At 38.9% G+C, this 22,979-nt stretch overlaps 1 protein-coding gene across 2 annotated transcripts in view; it reads right to left on the reverse strand.

Annotated features, from left to right (window-relative positions):
• Positions 1-22,979, reverse strand: part of LOC130928636 (neurexin-2-like) — a 774,303-nt gene that overhangs the window by 325,785 nt on the left and 425,539 nt on the right. For both annotated transcript variants that reach the window (XM_057855357.1, XM_057855358.1), the window contains 2 exons: positions 18,481-18,504; positions 14,190-14,351 (listed from right to left, as the gene is read on the reverse strand). In XM_057855357.1, the coding sequence (XP_057711340.1) occupies positions 14,190-14,351; positions 18,481-18,504 (186 nt within the window). The remainder of the gene's footprint in view (positions 1-14,189; positions 14,352-18,480; positions 18,505-22,979) is intronic.

Genomic DNA, 22,979 nt, shown 5'->3' on the forward strand with positions numbered 1-22,979 from the left:
TGGTGATTTTTGTGCATCTAGCATGAAATTTGAGAATTCAGAACATTTTAAGTTTTGTTACACTTGTATAGAAAAATAATCGAGATTTTTTTACGGAATGACTGAATTTTTTTATATCGCTGCTCATGGAAACTCATATGCCTCAGGGAGGTGTCGGTTTTGGTTTTAGGTTGCTCGCAGCTTGGGTTTTGAAAATATTTTAAGTTTTTGAAAATAGGCCCCCTACGGATCGGCCCCGAGCCCCGTGTCCTGTCAACTAGTGAAGTCTACAGTTTTCTGTTTAATTTTGCCATTTCCATTTTGCCATGTTGATAATTGTGATGTTTTTTTCCCCGCTTTTCGTCTTACTGTGAGGAAAGAGGAAATGACGATCGGCAGCCATATTTACGTCACCTGCCTTCGTGCTGTGACCCGGGAATGAAACGCGCAAAGTCCCGAACATCATACTAAGACACGACCCGTTAAATGTCGCGTAATCACCCTGTCAGTCGACCCGGGAAATTGCTTTCACGTACAAGGGCTACCTGTTTAAATCCCAAGATTTTAACAGTCTTCAGGTATGTGTGAAAGGGGCTCATTTTGCCCTTCACGCTTTGGACGACTCCCACTTGGGATGTCAGTGTAGCTTGGGGGGCTGCCCAATAACGATCACAATAAGCACACAAGCACAGAGGAGGAAACAAAACAACTCAGGAATGTCAGCGCTCGTGCCACAATGGGCTTCCAGGGAGCCGGAGACGTGCGGCGACGGTGGTGAACGACGCCTGCGGCCTTGACGCTGGCAGCTTTTGATGAAAGGGGGCTCTATTGTTCCCACTCAAATTGCGTCTTTGCATTCATCATAGATTCAGTGCCACGGGCAAAGTAAATTATCCCTGCTTCTTGTTGTTTTCTTAGATGCGTTGAACATCTTCCAGACAGCATTCAGAGGCGCCGGCTGTCCTCCAGGTAACGGCGGGGGCTCTTTTCTGCACGTGCGTTTTTCTCCTGAGCTTCTTCACGTTCTCAGTAACGCACACAGACACGAACCGGCGACGAACATGTGCTCGCTGCCTCCTGATGGGAGGTATAACGTTTTTTTGGAGGTGTTTGAAAAAGTATTTCCCATGAAATAAACACTGTCAGGTTCACGAGGCTAGGACAAAAATATGACTATACCTCACATTTCTGTTGTCATTCTATGAATAAAACTTACTCAACCTTATTGTACTTTCAAGTAATATTCAGCCAACGCACTGTTGGAGATTTTATAAACTAAAATGTACTTCAGAAAAAGCACAGAATCAAAAGTCGAGTATAATGCTAATCATCACATTTTACATATTTTTAAGGCTGTCAAAATTATCGCGTTAACGAGCAGTAATTAATTTTTTAAATTAATGCCGTTAAAATATTTGACGCAATTAACGCACAAATGCCCCGCTCAAACAGATTAAAATGAGAACACAGTGAAAGGTGTATTTGTTGTGTTTTTCGGAGTTTTGCCGCCCTCTGCTGGTGCTTGGGTGCGACTGATTTTATAGGATTCAGCACCCATGAGCATTTTGTAAGTAATTATTGACATCAACAATGGCGGGCTACTAGTTTATTTTTTTGATTGAAAATTTTACAAATTTTATTACAACGAAAACATGAAGAGGGGTTTTAATATAAAATTTCTATAACTTGTACTAACATTTATCTTTTAAGAACTACAAGTCTTTCTATCCATGGATCGCTTTAACAGAATGTTAATAATGGTAATGCCATCTTTTTGATTTATTGTTATAAGAAACAAATACAGTCCTAATGTACCGTATGTTGAATGTATATAAATTCATCTTGTGTCTTATGTTTCCATTCCAACAATAATTTACAGAAAAATATGGCATATTTTATAGATGGTTTGAATTGCAATTAATTACGATTAATTAATTTTTAAGCTGTAATTAACTTGATTAAAAATTTTAATCGTTTGACACCCCTAGTTATTATTTTACGTAATACTACAGTGGTACCTCTACTTACGAAAATAATTAGTTCTGTAAGTAGAGACGCGTTTTTCATGTAAATGCCCTAATCCGTTCCAATCCCGCCAAAATTCAGACATAAATCTTTTATAATGCATAAAAATGCATCAAAAAATGTAACAAATATATGTTGCAATTAGATTATTCCACAGTAAACATAAATCGGAGTTGCGCATTGTGTAAAAACCAATGAATAGAGTCAAGAATAAAAGTTAATATATACAGTCCCTGACAAAAGTCTTGTCGCTTATCCATTTTTTTAGAAACAATTGCTAATAACCTGACTTTTAATTATTCAATTAGTTTCAGAAATGGCTCATATGAAAATTAAGACCCTCCCAAATGATGTTGAATGTACAAAAATATTTGTTTCACTGAAAACAGATTTATCATTTAATGAAGACATAAAGGTCAAATTTTGGCAAGACCAAAGTTTTGTCGCCTACAGAAAGTAGTGTGAATATTGAAGAAAAATTGTGCTTCAAATACAAAAATATGTTATGCAAATTTAATATTTTGTATGACTTTTATGGGCTTGAAGGCGGTTCGGCAATGATTCATACAATTTATTGATGAAGTCATCAGGAACAGCAAAGAAAGCAGTCTTGCATGCCTCCCAGAGTTCATCTACATTCTTGGGTTTCGTCTTCCATGCTTCCTCTTTCAACCTACCCCAGACATGCTCAATGACGTTCATGTCTGGTGACTGGGCTGTCCAGTCCTAAAGGATCTTCATCTTCTTTGCTTTGAGGTAGAGATTGAAGTATTCGATGGAGCACCATCCTGCTGCAGAATTTGTCCCTTTTTATAGTTAGGAATGTAAGAGGCAGCTAGATTTGTTGATATTTCAGACTATTTATGTTGCCTTCCACCCTGCAGATCTCTAGCACACCCCCATACTGGATGTAACCCCAGACCATGATTTTGCCAACACCAAACTTCACTGTTTTCTGAGTGAATCTCGGATCCATTCGGGCTCCAGTAGGTCTCCTGCAATATTTGCGGCGACTGTGGTGTAATTCAATGTTAGATTCATTTACCGTATTTGCCCGAATATAAGACGACCCCCTCTTTTTCAAGACTCAAGTTTGAAAAAAAGATTTTTTGAACAGCAAATTAATTTTTCTACAGAAAATAATTACAGTACATCCGATTATAACAATATATTTGAGAGAAAAAGCATGTTATTTTGCCTCATTCAAATCTCGATATCTGAACATTTACATTCGTAAATGAATGGCTTCTGGTTTTTGAAATGTAAATACAACACATTGTGATAAAACAACAAAATTGCAATAACTGCATTAACCATCAAAGTGAAGTCTAACTGTAACTGTAGTCTTGAAACAAATCTGAATAAGGAAAAACATTGCAATGAAATAATGCAAAGTGGCTAAACTAAAAAGAGTAGCTGAGATCTGTCATGACAGAACATCGCTTCAATGATATCTGGCGCCATCTAGCGTCGTGAATGGGTATAATGTCCAGACCGCGAATATAAGACGACCCCCTCTTTTTCAGTGTTATTTCAATGAAAAAAACACGGTCTTATATTCGAGCCAATACGGTACTTTTCCAGCGTCCATCCTTTTGACAGGCTGTGGGCTTTACACGTTTTTTTAATTGTCTGCACCCTAAGAGATCTGCAGGGTGGAAGGCAACATAAATAGTCTGATATATCAAGAAATCTTAGCTGCCTCTTACATTCTCAAACCATAAAATTCGACAAATTCTCCAGCAGGATGGTACTCCATCGCATACTTCAATCTCTACCTCAAAGTTCCTCAAGGCAAAAAAGATCAAGATCCTCCAGGACTGGCCAGCCCAGTCACCAGACATGAACATCATTGAGCATGTCTGGGGTAGGATGAAAGAGGAAGCATGGAAGACGAAACCCAAGAATGTTGATGATCTCTGGGAGGCATGCAAGACTGATTTCTTTGATATTCCTAATGACTTCATCAATAAATTGTATGAATCCTTGCTGAAGCCCATGGAAGTCATACAAAATATTAAATTTGGATCTCACAGCAACACTACTTAATTCGCTTATGTTATGTAACATACTTTTGTATTTGAAGTACATTTTTTGTTCAATTTTCACACTACTTTCTGCAGGCGACAAAACTTTTCTCTTGCCAAAATTGGACCTTTATGTCTTCATCAAATGTTAAATCTTTTTTCAGTGAAACAAATATATTTTTGTATAATTAACATAATTTGGGAGTAGGGATGGGAATTGATACGGTTTTTCCGATTCCGATTCCATTATCCATCTTGCTTAACGATTCGATTCTTTATCAATTGTCTTATCGATTCTAATTTGGGGAAAAAGAAGAACAAACGTTTTGATTGACATCGAGTTTGTTTAATCAGAAGTCACAACCTTACAAACTCACAACGAGGTCAAAAGAGGCCCAAAGCCTCTCAGTGTTAACTGTGGCAATAAGTGGCAAATACACAAGAATGTGTAACATTTTACTGAAACATTTTTCAAATAGAAATAAAAAATATTGGTATATATTTGCATATAGGTCGTTGTTCTGCCTTTGTTAATATGTGTTAAAGCAGGGGTCCCCAAACTTTTTCCTGTGAGGGCCACATAACTTTTCCCTTCTCTGATAAGGGGCCGGGGTCAAGTGTGACGATTGCAGGAGTGCCTAAATGTAAAAATTTGTTGTTTTTCAGAAAGCCACCATCAAATAACCCTTTCTGGATTCTTCACGGAACAAATGTAAATAAAATAGAAATAGTAATATAATAATAATAAATAATAATAACACTATTAATTAAATTGATCATAACCAAATAACCTTCTCTGAGTTATTCACAGAAAAAGGCCAGGAAATAAATAAACACTATTGAGAAGAAGAAAAAAAAAAAATTCAAAATGCTCTCTGGTATTATTCAGGGGGCCAGACCAAATGTGGAGGTGGGCTGTAGTTTGGGGACCTTACTGTTAACACTTTAACAGTTAAAGTGTATTATTTACCATTATATTGAAATGCATGCCTTTTAGTTTTTCCTCACGCGAAGAAGAACGCGCTCACGTGAAGAAGAAGTGCCGTATCCAAGCAAGTGAGCGAGTTAGTGAGAGAGGGAACCACTGCAACGAGCCTATGTTCTTTGTTAATGTTTGTAAAATATCTACAGAGGCAACGCCTGTATGTATCATCTTTTGTGTTGTTGTTGTGTGTTTCCACTTGCGATTGGACACTTAAATCCAGTTGTGTAGTGGTTTGAACAATGTGCTAATGCTAGCGAACGCATGCTAACCGTTTATGTTATGACTGTATTAGCAGCTAATCATCGCTGATTTACGTTGATGCAAACCTGTTTGTTATTGGGGACGAAATTGATTTGTTTCATTTCTATTTTTAGTTTCACTCTTCAAGTAATGGTTGAATAGTCATCAAATTATCCCAAAGTCTTCTGCATCGTCATTTGGGAGTTTAGCTAGCTGTACAGCCAGGACTGAGCCTTAGCATCTCGGTGAGGACAGTGCAGTCGTATTCCCTCCCGATGCAGTTATATCCACCTTGCAATGACCGCAAGTCGCTTTGTTGTAATTTTTCCTCGTGAAGTGAAGGCACACTTTCGAGCGTTTGAACCTACGCGCTGTCATTGTTATGTTTATGTCTGCAATGCTCATGCTAAACCATCGTAACCTTTAATTTTCACCCTCTTTCCTCGTGAAGTGCAGCCAAACTTTGGAGCGAGTGGTTCTTTGCGCCATGCTAGTTTGATGCGTCTGGACAACAAGACACGTCACGACGCAATATGCGTGTTTAGGAATCCTTAAAGGGATCGTTAAGGCTTTTTCATTGTGATGTTGAGGCCTCGAAACACTAGGAACCGGTTCGGAATTGGAATCGGATTTTGATTCCCATCCCTATTTGGGAGGGTCTTAGCTTTTCATATGAGCCATAACCAAGTCAGGTTATTAGCAATTCTTTCTACAAATGGATAAGCGACAATACTTTTGTCAGTGACTGTATAGTTATAGCCCTTAAAAATTAAAAATACACAAAAAATTAATAATTAAAACCTAAGCTTTTTTATCCGATTCCCATCCTCTGAAAATGATGTCATTGAGCCCGATTTCTGATCATGTGATCGGATCCGGCACTTCCCTATTGTACACTGTTAATATATGATTCACAAGGCCACAACTAAAACTGTCCAATGTGGATTGATGGAATGAGTTGACTTTAAAAGATGTTATCAAACCCCCACCCAAATAAAAATGGTGACACTAGAAGGAGGATGTCGCCGAGAACGTCAATACGAATTTAGATGGGTGGAGCTGAGGGGAGGTTGAGGAAGGCTGAGCAAATTCATCCAGTGTGAGGAATCAGTCAAAGAAATCAATTTTTAATTTAGGCTGCGGTGAGGATGGCAAAAGCTGGCATAGCGACGCCGCCGCTTATTCTGTGGACTTAATTACACAAAAGCGCCTCCGAGAAAGGCAAACGATGAGCGTAAAGTGATTGAGAGGTTGGTTGTGGGGTGGGGTGGGGAAGATGACAGCAAGAAAACATCTCGGGTGGTTGGAGGCTGCGGCAGATGGTAGTCAAAAAGTGAAGAATGTTGCACGGCGTCATGGAAAAACACGCAACCTGTACTGTGTCCATCACTTCCATTTGATTGAAGCCTGATCATGAGAACTGACTGTAACCACAGCTAATCTTCACACTGATGCACATGCTCATGCATTGTGTGGCTTTGTCACACATACAAACACATTGAAGGTGTTCCTCCTTGTTTTATGGACCTCTGCAGCCCGCAGGGTCCCGGCGAAGCGTGTCAAAGGCGTTTGGCCTCGGCATGAAAGCCTCGCCACGGGCCGGCGGTGCTGATAAGCCCAGTTGAAACACACGCGTCTCGTCTGCGCACCCACCGATGTGTTTGTTCGAGCTTAACCGAAGCCAAGTCGTCGGAAAAAAGCTTCCGGATTGAGAAGATTGCTCTGGAACTTCTCCAGATCGGCGCGTTTGTGAACGCACGTTGGAAATAAATGATGAAAATTATTACATTTACACTAACACGTTTGCATTCATTCAGTTTTAAGTACATTCATGACAATGCTAGACCTTAAAGTACGTACGACAGGAGGAAAAAAAATGTCTTAAATAGGATTATTATGTGAATTAGAATCATATTTTGAGACTATTCGACTATAGACAACAATTTAGAAAAGCGCAAAACGAGAAATTAGTCTTTTAATCTGCCGAATAGCCACGCCTACCATAATAGGGCTCTAGCGTCCCCAACACACACATAACTAGCCCGGATCATTTCACATGACGACTGGGTTGTTGATTGTCAATTTACAGCTCGTTCCCCTGCTACATTGAATTTGCAGCTAATGTGTATGAGGAGAGCTTTTTACATGCCCATTCATGATCAAACCTAAATAGTCTTTTTTTAAAGAAAGTTTGTAGTGTTTACTTTGTAATCACTGTATTCGCGGCTATTTTTAACACATAGTTGCAATTTCTGATCGGGTGGAAAATTGACAGAACACAGGGCACACCAAGAGGGCAAAAGCCGAGTATAGCGCTCGCCCGGCGGTGGGATGTGCGACAAGCCGCTGGTCGTCGGCGGAGTGGACAAGGAGCATGTCAGCCACAAAATGCAAGCCACCTCCGTATTAAAATGATTTGACATAATACAGAACACGATGTTTACTCACTTCCCTGTAAGTCCCATGGTCCCACAGTAGTAGGGCTTGTTATGGCCAATATCGACCGGTGAATGGGAACCTTTTGAAACCCCAAAAACGCCTCTCGCTCAGACAGCAAAATATTTCTGCAGCCATTTGGCTGGCGTATGCGAAAAATAAACGTATGAATCCTAGCTAAATCCTTAGTCCTCACAAACAACAGTACGACTGTACAGTGAAGAGGACTCCTTCCTCCGTACATGTCACAGCGCCCTCTTTCTCAACTCGAGATTGTTGCCGGAAGTCACTAATTTCCATGGCGCGGGATTTAAAAAAAAATATATAGCGATCCAAGCGGTCCATTTCATTCAGGAGCATAAAATACAGCGTGTATTATGACATAAACATGCTTTTTCGTGTCACAGGCACTTTAAGGTGGCAGTAGTTTCCCAAATCCTATCCAATCAATTATGTTTTGTGCATATTGTATTGTGTGAGCAACATATGAGGTCAGGCAGCACCCGTCCCTCTCTAAGCAGCTTCTTGCTCACGTTTTTCTGGTTCTATAATTTCCAGCAAAGTTCACTACATTTATCACAGTTTAATTAACGTTAACAGTAGAAAACAAAAACAGAAGAAAACTCCTAAGCAGCTTCCTACTCGAGTTTTGCATGTTAGCCAATTCACATAGTTTAATGTTATGCTAACTCTGATGCAGGTTATACTTTCAGTACCAAAATTTGTGGTGTGTTCCCACCAACACTACATTGACGTCTTTTGACATTACTTATAGTGGCTGCTGCTGGCCGGGAAAAAAATCATATATCCCTCTTCTTCAAGGGGTGCGGAGGAGGCGGTATGTTGTCGACATTTTTTTCTGTTGGGGCTGCGTGAGTGAGCGTACGTGTGTGTGTCGTGGGTGGGTCAAGTCATCAGCTATGACGTGACACTTCGTAATTCTTTGCGTCACGCCTTATCAGAGGGGGCCGGGCTTCATTTAGTATAGTCAGGCGAAGACGGCTCACGCTCATGTCTAAGCTGGATTCAAGCTTGGATTTTTGAAGAGCTATAAAAGCTGTACTGCAAACAGGAAGGATTGTCTCGGGAGTGATTTGTTTAAGGATTCAAGGTAAACATTATATTTTTGGCACCATGCATGCATTTTGAAACGTTGTGAGAAAAAAAATCAATGGGAGAATGGGAACCGCTACGGCATTGGCGTCATTCTTCGACATATACAGTGGGGAGAACAAGTATTTGATACACTGCCAATGCGTTTTCCCATAGATGACTTAAAATAGATGCGTAACTGTTTTTTGCTCTTTTCACAAAGAATCAAGACAGTTTTACGTCCAGATCTACGTAGAATTCAGTGATTGGAGCATTTATTCAAACAAACTTTGTTCTTTGTTTACACATGGAGGAAGCTAATTTTCCAAACTAACTAGCCTCATAGTTGGCAATATTTACGAGAAATAAATGCTGCCTGCACGTTTTGTTTTTTTTTGCTTTTAACCAACAATTGAGACTGTTTTACGTCCATATCTATGAAGAATTCGGGGATTTATGCATTTAGTCACAAGAATTTTTGCCAGAAAAGCTCTGATTACGTCAGGCGGCTGCTAGCCTCATTCGCTAACAGAGTAGCATTGGACTTCGACATATATTCTAAAAATAAACGCCAACTGCACTGTTTCTTTGCTTTTAACCTAGAATTGAGGCCGATTTACGCCCATATCTATGAAGAATTCAGGGATTTAAGCATTTATTCACAAGAGTTTTCGCCAGAAAAGCTCTGGTCACGTCAGGCGGCCGCTAGCCTCATTTGCTAACAGAGTACCATTGTACTTTGACATATTTACGTAAAATAAACCCTAACTGCACGGTATATTTGATTTTAACCTAGAATCGAGACTGTTTTACTTCCATATCTTTGAAGAATTCGGGGATTTAAGCATTTATTCACAAGAATTTTCACCAGAAAAGCTCTGGTTACGTCAGGCGGAAGCTAGCCTCATTCGCTAACAGTATATAGTGTATGTAATGATAATAACTTGCCTTGCATGAGGGTAGTCAGTTACGAAAATTAGCCGCCTCCATGTGTAAACAAAGAAGATAATTCTTGCGAATAAATGCTTCAATCACGTAATTCTTTAGAGATATGGACGTAAAACTGTCTCGATTCTTTGTTTAAAAGATCTAAAAACCGGGCAGTTACGCATCTATTTTACATATATATGTCAAAGAATGACGCCAATGTCGTCGCGGTTCCCATTCACCTGTTGATTTTTTTTCACAAGGTTTCAAAATGCATGCATGGTACGAAAAATATATCTACCTTGAATCCTCGAACAACCCACTCCTGAGACAATCCTTCCTGTTTGTAAGCGGTACAGCTTTCATAGTTCTTCAAAAATCCACGCTTAAACCCGGCTTTGACATGACCAATTGACCATGTGCCGCCTTTGACTATTACAAAATGAAGCATTAAGCTTGGCCCCTTATGGTCAGGCGTGACGCAAAAAATGACGAAGTGTCGGGTCAATAGGTTATGAAGTCTATGCTATGAGTTTTCGTCAACAAAAACTAGACGAAGACACATTTTCAGATGACTAAAATGAAAATTAAAAGGGCTGCCAAAAACAACACTTCCATTCTCCTTCCAAGTTCTCAAAAAGTTGATTGCCGACTCTCCTTATTTTGTGTAGTATTTGTAAAAGTCTACCTAAGGATTTGTATTTTAACTACACAACGACAAATCCAACGTTAAAATGTTGATAAATCCGCTGTTTGCGTGTACTTTGTTGCTAGATTTTTAATATTCTCTTTGACCCTCAAAGAGCATCGCTCTAAGGGATCGGTTAACCCGGACTGCCGGAGAGCGGATCCCGATTACAAGCGAGCCAAACGATGAAAGAAGAAAGTGTCTCCCTACAAGCATAATTAAGTTAGAGAGGGCGATTACGGCGAGATCCATTAAAAGCGATGGCAAAAGTAATTACTTATTCAATCAGCGCGGCTTTATGAGAAAATGCGGCGGCACCATGTTGCCTTGCCTCTGCACAAGTCATTACCTTTACAAGGGCGTAATACTTTCAAATGTTGATTGTGCCTCTTGATAGCTTGTTAAGCACGGACGTAAAAAACCAGATCGTCGGGGGAAAAAAATGTATATTTTAAAAATGTATGCATGCGTGGGTTTGTTCATTTATTTTCTTTAACGAAAAAAAAGAATAAGGATTAGGCAGAGTGTAATGAATCAGTTTTCTTTACAGTTGTTCATAAATTCAATCCGAGCTCAAAGCATTTTTTATCTAAAGCAATACAAATGGACACTTAAGACACTGATTAGCATAATTGCTAACTAGCATAACTAGTAACGTCTCATCAACAAAGAATACAAACAATACACTAACAGCACAAAAGACAATCTAACTCTCGATACTTCATAATGTTATTGATTCAGGAGCCCAACCGGAGTGTAGCAGGGAACTCACTCTCATGTTCAAATCTCGGCGCGCACACCCTCACATTACACCCAAGCAAGGACCAAAACTGCTCATAGCTGCCGGCAAAAAATTATTAAATTCGTTGGCAACTACAGGTAGCCCCCGGGTTACGATGCACCCGACTTACGTGATTTCGAGATGACAGCTTGCGCTCACATTTGTTGCTTGTGAAGCATCCAGAGGTGACGACTGTATATAACCCCGTTTGTACTGTTTAGTCTGCGTTTTCAATTGTGGTCGAATACTTTATGTGATTGTTTTTGATGATGTGCCAATGCTAACTGATACATGCTAATCGTTTGTTATTGCTTTATCAGCAGCTATTTGTAAATGCAAATTTGAATTGCTGTTACTGAAGATGTGACGGATTTATTCTTTTTTGTTTTTTGTTTCATTCCGCAAGTGTTAATGTCATGAGCAGCTGAATAAAGTCAGCAAACCACACGAACGTCTGACATTGTCATTTCGGACCTTAGCTCACTGTCTAGCTAGGACTTGGCTCCAATGTCTTGGCGAGGACAGTACAATGATACATGTTTTTTGGATATACAGTATATATTCTTTTTAATTTAGAGGGTGTTAAGAGGTATTTAAAGAATAAATTCCGACTTACGCGGAAATCTTGGTGACATCGCCAGCACACAAACTGAAATCGTTCGTAAACCGGGGACTAACTGTCATTTATTAATCGATTTAATCGATTTGTTGTTGCAGCCTTATTCAGAAACTAGTTTCGACTGTAAGATGTCTGAAAATTGGCAAAAATGTGAATTGTTTTCCAAAGTAAAAGCAGATTTGTGGTGATGTCCTACTTTGACATCACAAAAATAGTATGACGAAATCTGATATTTACAACTGAGAAGTTGAATATATGTTAAAATTTCGCGCCCTCAGTCAATTTTTTTTAAATCAAATACAGATGAGCCGTCCCGAGCCGATCATGTACTGTAGTCTCACTCTCCCTCCTGCTGCTTTTTGTTGGTCAGGCAATGCACTGAATTTGCTTATTAAAGTGAACAATGATTGATGCTTGGAAGTCGAAGCTTCAAAGCACAACATGCGTCAATCATCGATTAACTTGTTAAACAGTTGCTGTGGCAACTCATTGTGTGAAAGTGAGCTGCTTGAGCGCATTTGAGTGGACTCACTCAGTAAAGCATTTAATCAAGACAAGCATTTTTCTACTTCTTGTTTAAAAATAATTAGTTGGGACGTTGTTTAAAACTTACTGTATCATAATTATACATTTGAAGTGCTTAAACAACATTCACAGTTTTAAAATATATATACATAAAAGTTTTTTTTAAAGACGTCTTGCAGTTGTATGAAAAAGTATCTGAACCTCACATTTCTGCATAAAATCACCGTCAAGTGCGGTCTGATCTTTGTCAAAATCACAGATGCAGAAACAGTGTCTGCTGTAACTTAAAACAACCAAACATTTACAGATTATCATATTTTAATGAGTACAACATGCAAACAATGACAGAAGGGGGAAAATAAGTAAGTGTACCCTCTGCCTCAAGAGTTAAAGAGCAACTGAAACCAATTGATGAGTGGTTTAAAGCTGCCCTGCCCACTATACAACACACACCTGATAAGAATTGTCTTGATGAGTAGCATTGTCTGATGTGCATCATGGCTCGGTCATAAGAGCTGTCTGAAGACCTGAAGACCTGTGATCAAGGATTGTTGATTTGTATAAAGCTGGGAAAGGATACAAAACCATCACTAAAAGTCCGGATGTTCATCAATCGACAGTCACAGAAGTTGTCTACAAAAGGAGAGAGTTTGGCACTGTTGCCTCTCTCCCAAGGAGTGGCCATCCACTAAAGATGACGCCAAGAGTTCAGCGCAGAATACTCAGAGGGGTATAAAAGAACCCTAGAGTGTCTGCTGAAGACTTACAGAAATCACTGGCACAGTCCGATATCTCTGTGCACACATCAACTCTATGTAAAACTATGGCCAGGAATGGCGTTCATGGGAGACCTCCACGAAGAAGCCACTGCTGTCTAAAAAAAAACATTGTTGATCATTCCATGTTCGCAAAAAGGTTTTGGCAAAAAAATTGTGGACTGCTGAAACCAAAGTTGAATGGTTTGGGAGAAACACACAGCGGCATGTGTGGAGGAAAAATGGAACAGCTCACCAACATCAACACCTCATCCCCAACGTGAAGCATGGTGGAGGGAGCATCATGATTTGGGGCGGTTTTGCTGCCTCAGGGCCTGGACAACTTGCAATCATTAATGGAAGAATGAATTCAAAAGTTAATCAGGATGTTTTGCAGGAAAACCTGAGGCCTTCCGTCAGACAGTTGAAGCTAAAAAGAGGATGGATCTTGCAAAAACACAATGATCCAAAACACAGAAGTAAATCAACTTCAGAATGGTTTCAGAAGAATAGAATACACATTCTGGAGTGGCCAAGTCAAAGTCCAGATAGGAACCTTATTGAGAGAGGCGATTCATGCCAGACATCCCAGTAATCTGACTGAACTACAGCAGTTTTGTGGAGAAGAATGGGCCAAGTTTAGTCCTGATAGATGTGCCAGACTGATCTGCAGCTATAGGAAGCGTCTGGTTGAAGTTATTGCTGCCAAACGGGGTGGGGCACCAAATATTTAATTATATGGGTCACTTATTTTTTTTCCTCTTCTGTCATTGTTTGCATGCTATCCTCATTAAAATATGAAAATGTATAAGTGTTTGGGTGGTTTTAGTGAAAGAAGATACTTTTTTTTTCATCTGTGTGATTTTGACAAAAATATTATTACATTTGGGGGGGAGGTTGCAGAAAATTGAGATATTCCAAAAGGTTCAGATACTTTTTATACCATTTTATATGTATCACTTTCCAATGCTAAATCTGAACAAATACATTGAACGCAAAGCGCCACTTCGCGGTTTTTCACTTATCGTGGCAAGTTCTAATCCCCATTAACCATGAAAAACGAGGGATGTACACAGTGTCAAACCGCCTGACACCGAATGCGCAACTTACGTCTTTGAGGCAGCCCATGAAGTTGTTGCTGACGGGCGAGCCCGGCAGGTCGGCGGTGTTGGGGCTCCCGCCGATGTAGAAGAAGTCGTCAGAGCCGAGCATGGTGTAATCCTCCTGAGTGTAGCCGGTGGTGGTCAGGATGCCGTCCACCGAGATGGTTACCTGGCAACAGGAATGGCGGCAGAGCGGATAAAGGGAATAGACGAAGGAGAAATTAGAGCAATGAAGACAAAAAAATAGAGGACATACAGTTGAGTGACTGGCTAGTTTTAGCCCTGCTACATGCTGGCTTTTGGGGTGAAAAATGGGCGCTTTCCTTTCGAGTGCAGTTATATTCCTCCATTACTCTTGTTGAAAAATGCATCTCTCGTTCATATAAGGAAACAGCTTATTTCTTTTAATATTTATAGTGTCTTTCACACATGGTTGCATGTTTTGGGTTGTTGTTTTTTTTTTTTTGCAGACACTGCAAAAACTGCCAAAGAAATGTGCTAAAAAACCTTCTTACATGGTTCAGTTTGCTGAACTTGTTTCTGTATAATTATGACTATTAATATTCACAGTTTGCAGAACAACTTGTTTCCATATTATGTATAATTACGGTTATTACTATTCTGTTTTTCTTTGTTACTGCACTCTACAGGTCACATTTGTTGTTGTTGTTGTTGTCGTAGTACTACTTCCTTTCAAAACAGAGCAACTCATTTTTATGTCTGCTGTGCGGGCGGGGACCAGGGGCCATTTTCTTTTCTCCCCCCACCTACGAGGCTTTTTGAAGCCCGCAGTGAAGATTTGAGCTTGTAAACATTTGCCTTTCGGGTGCGCATTTTTGCAGTGTTTTGTTTGTAGTTGATAAACTGCCAGACACCTATGGAGGGCTTCTTAGGAGGAGGAAAATTCAATCCGCCCAACAAAATGTAATCAACATTCAGTAAAAATGCTATATCGTGCCATGTGCAACGCATGTCTTGATTAGGGTGAATTCCGGACATTTTATATTTTTACCAGCTGTTTTAGAGACACAAACTGATCTCGTGGCTGAAACATCTCGAAAACTGTGCATCACTGTCATCAGCAGGTCACAATGGATTAATGATTGTTTTAAATTGAAAATTGAAAAGAGAAGGGTAACAACAGTAAATATTCTCGGATTTCTGGAGTCCTTGAGCTTTCATTGGGGACTACCTAATTTTCTGGATGTTTTTTTGCACTTTTTTCATAGTTTGGCTGGGCCTGCGACTTATACAAAAGTGTGACTTATACAGTCCCTGACAAAAGTCTTATCGCTTTCCCATTTTGTAGAAACAATTGTTAATAACCTGACTTTTAATGATTCAAATGGTTTCAGAAATGGCTCATATGAAAGCTAAGACCCACCCAAATGATGTTAAACGTACAAAAATATATTTGTTTCACTGAAGAATATATCATTTTATGAAGACATAAAGGTCAAATTTGGGCAAGACAAAAGTTTTGTCGCCTACAGAAAGTAGTGTGAAAATTGAACAAAAAATGTACTTCAAATACAAAAATGTGTTACATAACATAAGAGGAGTAAGTAGTGGTGCTGTGAGATCAAAATTTAATATTTTGTATGACTTCCATGGGCTTCGGCAAGGATTCCTACAATTTATTGATCAAGTCATCAGGAACATCAAAGAAAACAGTCTTGCATGCCTTCCAGAGTTCATCAACATTCTTGGGTTTCGTCTTCCATTCTTCCTCTGTCATCCTGTTCATGTCTGGTGACTGGGATGGCCAGTCCTGGAGGATCTTCATCTTCTTTGCCTTTAGGAACTTTGAGGTAGAGATTGAAATATGCGATGGAGCACCATCCTCCTGCAGAATTTCTCCCTTTTTATGGTTAGGAATGTAAGAGGCAGCTAAGATTTGTTGATATTTCAGAGTATTTATGATGCCTTCCACCCTGCAGATCTCACCCCCCCCCCCCCCCATACTACATGTAACCCATTACATCCAGTATATTGTTCACCCGCTGGTGTCGTGCCAATGTAGTTACCTCTGTCACCATTTTAATTAAAAAAAAAAAAAAAAAGTTGCTTCAATCAAAATATATATTTTCAACCCAAAAAAAAATCCCTTCAATTAAAAAAAAAAAAAAAAGTGAATGTAAAAATAAAATAGAAACTCAAAAAACTAAAAAAAAAATGCATGTGAAAGCTATTTTTGATTTTTTTGTTTGTTTGTTTTGAGTAATGTAATGTTCATTTGCATTTGGGCTACATTTTGTCTAGGACATTTTTGTCTTTATTATTCAATCAAAAAATAAGAAGAAAAAAGAAGAATCACTTCAATCAAAAAAAAAAAATCTTTTAATCATAGAAAAAGAAAAATATTTGAGATTGAAAAATTTGCATTTGAACCCTGAATTTTTCATTGAAAAAGTTTTCCCTGATTGAAGCAATACTTTTTGTGTTCGGGCCTAATAAGGGAAGGACATTTGTGTCTCAATCATTCAATCCCTCAAAAAGTTATATTTATTATTTTTAATGAAAATTATATGCAAAGCAAATGACCCTCTAAGGTGTTAGTCACATGATCTGTTCGAAAAAATTTTTTGACCCATTAAAATTTTTTTTTTTTTGTTCATTTAATTCATTTTTGTCTCAGTTTTATTGCCTTACAAAATATATATATATATATAGGAAAGTCAATTACATGCAATGACACTTTTTGGCCACCGGGGGGCCTGGACCCCCTTAAAATCCGCTTATGTAAACACCTCGTTCGTGCACTATTTACATGCATCTGCATGAGTGAAAAATGCGAGTTTGGCCCCCCTAGCAACAGTTGCTAACGTCATGAATACTAATGAGCAAAGGTGAGGTGTTACATTTGGTACGCTATTAACGCATTTCAAAAGATGAACGTACCTTTGTCGTCAGCCTGTAGGGAAATTCAAACATATAGGAATGTTGCACGTCATAAAAATCATATCCATATTATTAAAACGTAAAGAGATTGACAAATGAGGTTCAATAGATGTCTGGCAGTTTATCGTTTCGAATGTGCGTATGTGTTAGCACATGTGGGTTAGTAAAGGTCCAAAGTGCAAGGGCGGGTTAAGGGTTTACTTGGTTGTGAACACAACTGGTTAGTACTGTGGTAAGTAAGGGGAAATCAGACACAAAAGTTAGTAAATTTGCAATTAAGATTAGTAGTTTTTTGTGTGAGGACATTTTGGGTAAATCTTTTAGGAATTAGTCAAGAAAACAGCTAAAGGATTCTTAGTTCAGTTTGGACTGAAAGTGTTGGATTAAAACCGTAAAAGAATCCATTCAAGTTAGGAAAAATGGTGCACAAGCCATGCTCGAGATACCCGTCAACATGAGAGGATGGGAAGAATCACTGATGAATTTAGTGAGGATGTACACACTACGGAGACGCATGCATAGAGAAAACAGGATGGGAACAATGACACAGATTAACTCAGATTATTTGGAGAAGGGCGGGGGACGAGAAAGCCAGGAGGAGAAGGACATGACCGTCTCTTGCCAAATTGTCATTTTCCTATACCTTTACTTACATTGGCTTGATTTATCAACAATAATCTGGGGGGTCAGTCCTTTCTCTCTGTTCCCGAGCCTCGAACCCCCCTCCTTTTGTTTCTCTGTGCGAGGTCGTTATTGGTTTTAGTTTGTTAATCTCACCAAACAAAAGGAACAGAAATAAAAACAGCACAGGGAGGGAGGGTTGCGGCTAACGTGTCGTGTGGCCGTATTGATTAGATTAGAACAATTGATATATGCATGTATATATGTTAGCCAGGATATATACATATACATATATACTTAATGTAATCTGGTATTTTGAGGAAAAAAAGGGTGTCATGCACAAGTGCTAATGTTAGTTTTTCAATCATTTAAAAAAAAAAATAATAATAAAAATAAAAATCAGGGAGGGTAAAGTAAAAAACCCACAAATAAGCACTATTCTAAAGCTGAATTGAGAAATGTTGGACTAGAATTCTTTATTTCTTCATAGGGATAGGAGAGGGGGGGTTGAAAAAAAAAAAAAAAAAAAAAGTCCAGAAAATCTTTGTTTTTTATAGACCTCTTTGAATGACAATTTTAAAAAAGGAAGAACTGGATGTGGGGGGAAAAAAAATTGAAACATGTATCAAAATATTAAAAATAGGCGGAGTTTGGCAGCTACCTGATGGCGGATTGAACGTAGAAAAGCAAACAGAACTAAGAAAAAAACCCAGAAGGACAAACCAAACTAGAAGACAGGAAGAATGGTAACTACCATATAATGCAGTTTTGTTTACCATAGCGTGTCCGATGCCTGCGTGCTTCGGGAGAAAACAGGGAGGGGGGTAAGGGGGAAAAAAAATAACCTTAAACTCAGGAGAACACACTTGAAGCCCCGCCCCCCAAAAATTGGAGATTGAAGAAAAGCCATCTCCTCTCAAAAAGTTCCCTACAGTACTGTAAAAAATGTCAAAGAACGCATTGAGTTCCCAACTAAGATAAATAATCCAAATCAAGAAATAAAGAAATTGAACAGCTACAGTGGTATGAAAAAGCATCTGAACCTTTTAGAATTTCCCACATTCCTGCATAAAATCTCCATCAAATGTGATCTGATGTGTCAAAATCACACAGATGAAAAAACTGTCTGCTTTAGCTAAAACCACCCAAACATTTATCGGTTTTCATATTTTCATGAGGATAATACGCAAACAATGACAGAAGGGGGAAAAATAAGTCAACCAGCAATAACTTCAACCAGAAACTTCCTGTAGCTGCAGATCAGTCTGGCACATCGATCAGGACTAATCTTGGCTCATTCTTCTCTAGAAAACTGCTGTAGTTCAGTCAGATTCTAGGAATGTCGGGCATACATCGCTGTCTTTAGGTCATGCCACAGTATCTCAATGGGGTTCAAGTCTGAACTTTGACTTGGCCACTCCAGAATGCGTATTTTCTTCTTCTGAACCCATTCTGAAGTTGATTTACTTCAGTGTTTTGGATCATTGTCTTGTTGTGGCATCTATGCTCTTTTTAGCTTCAATTGTCTGACAAACGTCCTCAGGTTTTCCTGCGAAACATCCTGATTAACTTTTGAATTCCTTTGTCCATTAATTATTGCAAGTTGTCCAGGCCCTGAGGAAGCAAAACAGCCCCAAATCATGATGCTCCCGCCACCATGCTTAACGGTGGGGATGAGGTGTTGATGTTGGTGAGCTGTTCCATTTTTACTCCGCACATGAACAACAATTTAAATTTGGTTTCATCAGTCCACAAAATATGAGAGACAGCCAGAACGAAAATTGTTATTTTCCATGTGACAAAATGGATTTTGCCATGTGGCATTTTTTTTTTTTTTACATGTGGCAGTATTGATTTTGCCATGTGACATTTTTTTGCCATGCGGCAAAATGGATTTTGCCATGTGGCATTTTTGTCTTTGCCATTTGGCTTTTTTTTTTTTTTTTTGCAATGTAGCAAAATTTATTTTGCCATGTGGCAAAATTGATTTTGCTATGTGGCATTTTTTTTTGACATGTGGCAATATTAATTTTGCCATGTGACATTTTTTTGCCGTGCTGCAAAATGGATTTTGCCACATGGCATTTTTTCTTTGCCATGTGGCGTTTTTTTTTTTTTTTTTTTTTGCAGTGTAGCAAATTTTATTTTGCCATGCGGAATTTTTTTGCCATGTGGCAAAATGGATTTTGGTTTGTTGGCCATGCACATCCATGCCATTGACGGCTATGCACGTCCAAATTTCCCATTCATATTAAACAGACGAAAAACGTGTGGCTTTGATTTATGACCATACACTTAGCATTACAGCACATTGACATTCACCTGGCAATCAAGTCAGGCTATGCCATTGACGGCTATGTATGTCCAAATTTTTCATTCAAATTAAATTGCAGAAAAATGTGTAGCTATGATTTAACCCCCCAAAAAATGGCACAAACCAAAATTTATTTTGCCACATAACAAAAAAAAAAAAAAAAAGCCACACGGCAAATACCACATTTGGTTCTCGGCCCTACTGCAAAATATTTTGCCAAAACTTCTGTGGAGTGTCCAAGTGCCTTTTTGCGAACATTAAACAAAAAACTTTTTTTTTTTTTAGACAGCAGTGGCTTCCTCCATGGAGTCATCTCATTAACACCATTCTTGGCCATAGTTTTACACATAATCGATGTGTGCACAGAGATATTGGACTGTGCCAGTGATTTCTGTAAGTCTTTAGCAGACACTCTAAGGTCCCTTTTTACCTCTCTGAGTATTCTGCGCTGAACGCTTGGCGTCATCTTTGGTGGACGGCCACTCCTTGGGAGGCAAGCAACAGTGCCAAACTCTCTTCATTTGTAGACAGCTTGTTTGACTGTCGATTGATGAACATCCAGACTTTTAGAGATGGTTTTGTATCCTTTTCCAGATTTATACAAATAAAAAATCCTTGGTCTCAGGTCTTCAGACAGGTCTTGATACTAAGCTATGATGCACATCAGAAAATGCTTCTCATCAAGACAATTCTTACCAGGTGTGTGTTTTATAGTGGGCAGGGCAGTTGCTCTTTAAGTCTCTTCAGGCAGATGGTTCACTTGCTTATTTATCCCCTTCTGTCATTGTTTGCATCCTATCCTCATGAAAATATGAAAACTTATAAATGTTTAGGTGGTTTTTAGTTAAAGCAGACACTGTTTTTTTCATCTGTGTGATTTTGACAAAGATCTGATCACATTTAATAGTAATTTTATGCAGAAATGTGAGAAATTCCAAAAGGTTCAGATACTTGTTCATACCACTGTATTGTTTTGCGCATATCTATAAAAACAAAATCAAAAAAAGGGAAAAAAGGATAACACTACATTTGTTAGTATGTTACGTTGTAGGTTAAGTAGAATGGTTGACATTCCGTGGATGACACAGTGTTAGTTAGTAGAAATCAAAACTAGAGAGGCCAAACCAAAGCACCATGAAAAGAATCAAAACTGGAACAAATATAGATTATTTTGTTAGTAAGAGAGACAAGAGTTAGCAAAACTTTGACACTGGGACTTGTGATTGGGGTGTGCGTGTGTTTGTGTTCAGCACTGGCACAAATGCGCCACTATATAGCCACTTTATTGTTGAATTTGTTTGGAAATGACTAAAATGAGCCCATGTTCAGTTTGAAAGGCAATTATTCAATGCAGTAACATCAAGATATTTAATAAAACGGTTGTTGTGTCGGCGGCTTCCTAGAAAAGGGGGGAAAAAAGACATACTATTAAGTCCATTTCCTGTTTTGACAGCATTGCCAGGATACGCTACATGGGAAAGATAATTACGCATATATAAAAAATATGCATGTACTAATATCTATCAGATCTTGTGTAATATGACAAAATGACAACACATCAAAACTGTGTACCGTAATTTTCGGACTACACACAACTACCTTTTTCCTTCATTTTGAATCCTGCGAATTATTGTCCTTGCCTATTTGTTGATTTATTTGTGTTAAGAGGTAACACTTTATTTGATAGCAGCATCATAAGACTGTCATAATTATGACATGACACTATCATGGGCATTACTGAATGCTTAAGACAGATGTTATGAAGTGTCATCTGGCAAATTATGTCACTAACTCCATTTATGTCCAGCTTGGATCTTTTACATCCATTCAAAAGTGAGATAATTCGCCGGAAAATACTAAATTATGATTGGCTAATGACAGTCTTATGGCACCACTGTCAAGTAAAGTGTTACCAAATACCATAACTAGCAATTAATGAAACAATTGGAACAGCAACTGAAGAAATAATTAGTACAGAACATTAATTTTGATTGTTATTTACATGTGTAGTGCAGCAATGCATGCTAGGAGGCATGCTGGACAACAACAGTGTTGACAGCAGGTAGCTGCAGAGCTTAACTGTCTCCCCCAAGGGTGCATTGATGGGCAAATGAAGCTTCTTGAAGCAATTAAGCTTTGCAGCTAATTGGTTCAAAGCCTCACAGCATTTCATTTGGTTTTATGACAGTCGTATGATGCCACTGTCAAATAAAGTGTTCTCGCCAGACCGCCGGAATCTAGCCAGCCAAACCGCTAGACTCGCGCTGGCGAAGCTCCAACGACCCGGGCCAGCAAGATACCGACAATCCAGCCAGAAGGCCAAACGCTGCGCGTTCACCTTTGCCTTAACCCTTTGTACTGACTCAATTTTGAAACGTTTAAAAAAGGCTCACCGAAAACAAGTTTATTCAGCTCGACAGCGATTAAAATGGCAGGCGAAACAGAAACACTCAGGCGGGGAGGCAAGGTCAGCCTACCACACTAGGAGTGGGAACCTCCTGGTACCTCACGATACGATTTGCGATACAAAGCTCACGATAACGATGATCTGACGATATGGCGATACAACGATTATCAATACATTGTTCAGGAAATAGTTCTAGGATATTCTACAAACCACTAATTAAACAGAAAAACAAGCTTTTAGTGTGAATTGGAATTAGTTTATCACTAGAAGAATTTAAACTGGGATGCAGAGGTCCCAGTCCAATGCAGATTCTTGACTCTTGACAAGGTGATGATGCTGGAATTTTGTTTGGTGCTGTTCCAGTCAGACTTTAAATGGCCCAGAATGACCTAATTGGCTGGCATTGACTGCCACTGACAGCCATAGGCGTCAAACAAACAAAAGTTCCAGCATCATCACCTTGACCAATGCAGATTCTTGACTCTTGACAAGAAGATGATGCTGGAACTTTTGTTTGTTGCCATTCCAGTGAGATTTACAAAGATAATTGCCTG

This window comes from Corythoichthys intestinalis, chromosome 13 (genome assembly GCF_030265065.1).
Source record: "Corythoichthys intestinalis isolate RoL2023-P3 chromosome 13, ASM3026506v1, whole genome shotgun sequence".
NCBI lineage: Eukaryota > Metazoa > Chordata > Actinopteri > Syngnathiformes > Syngnathidae > Corythoichthys > Corythoichthys intestinalis.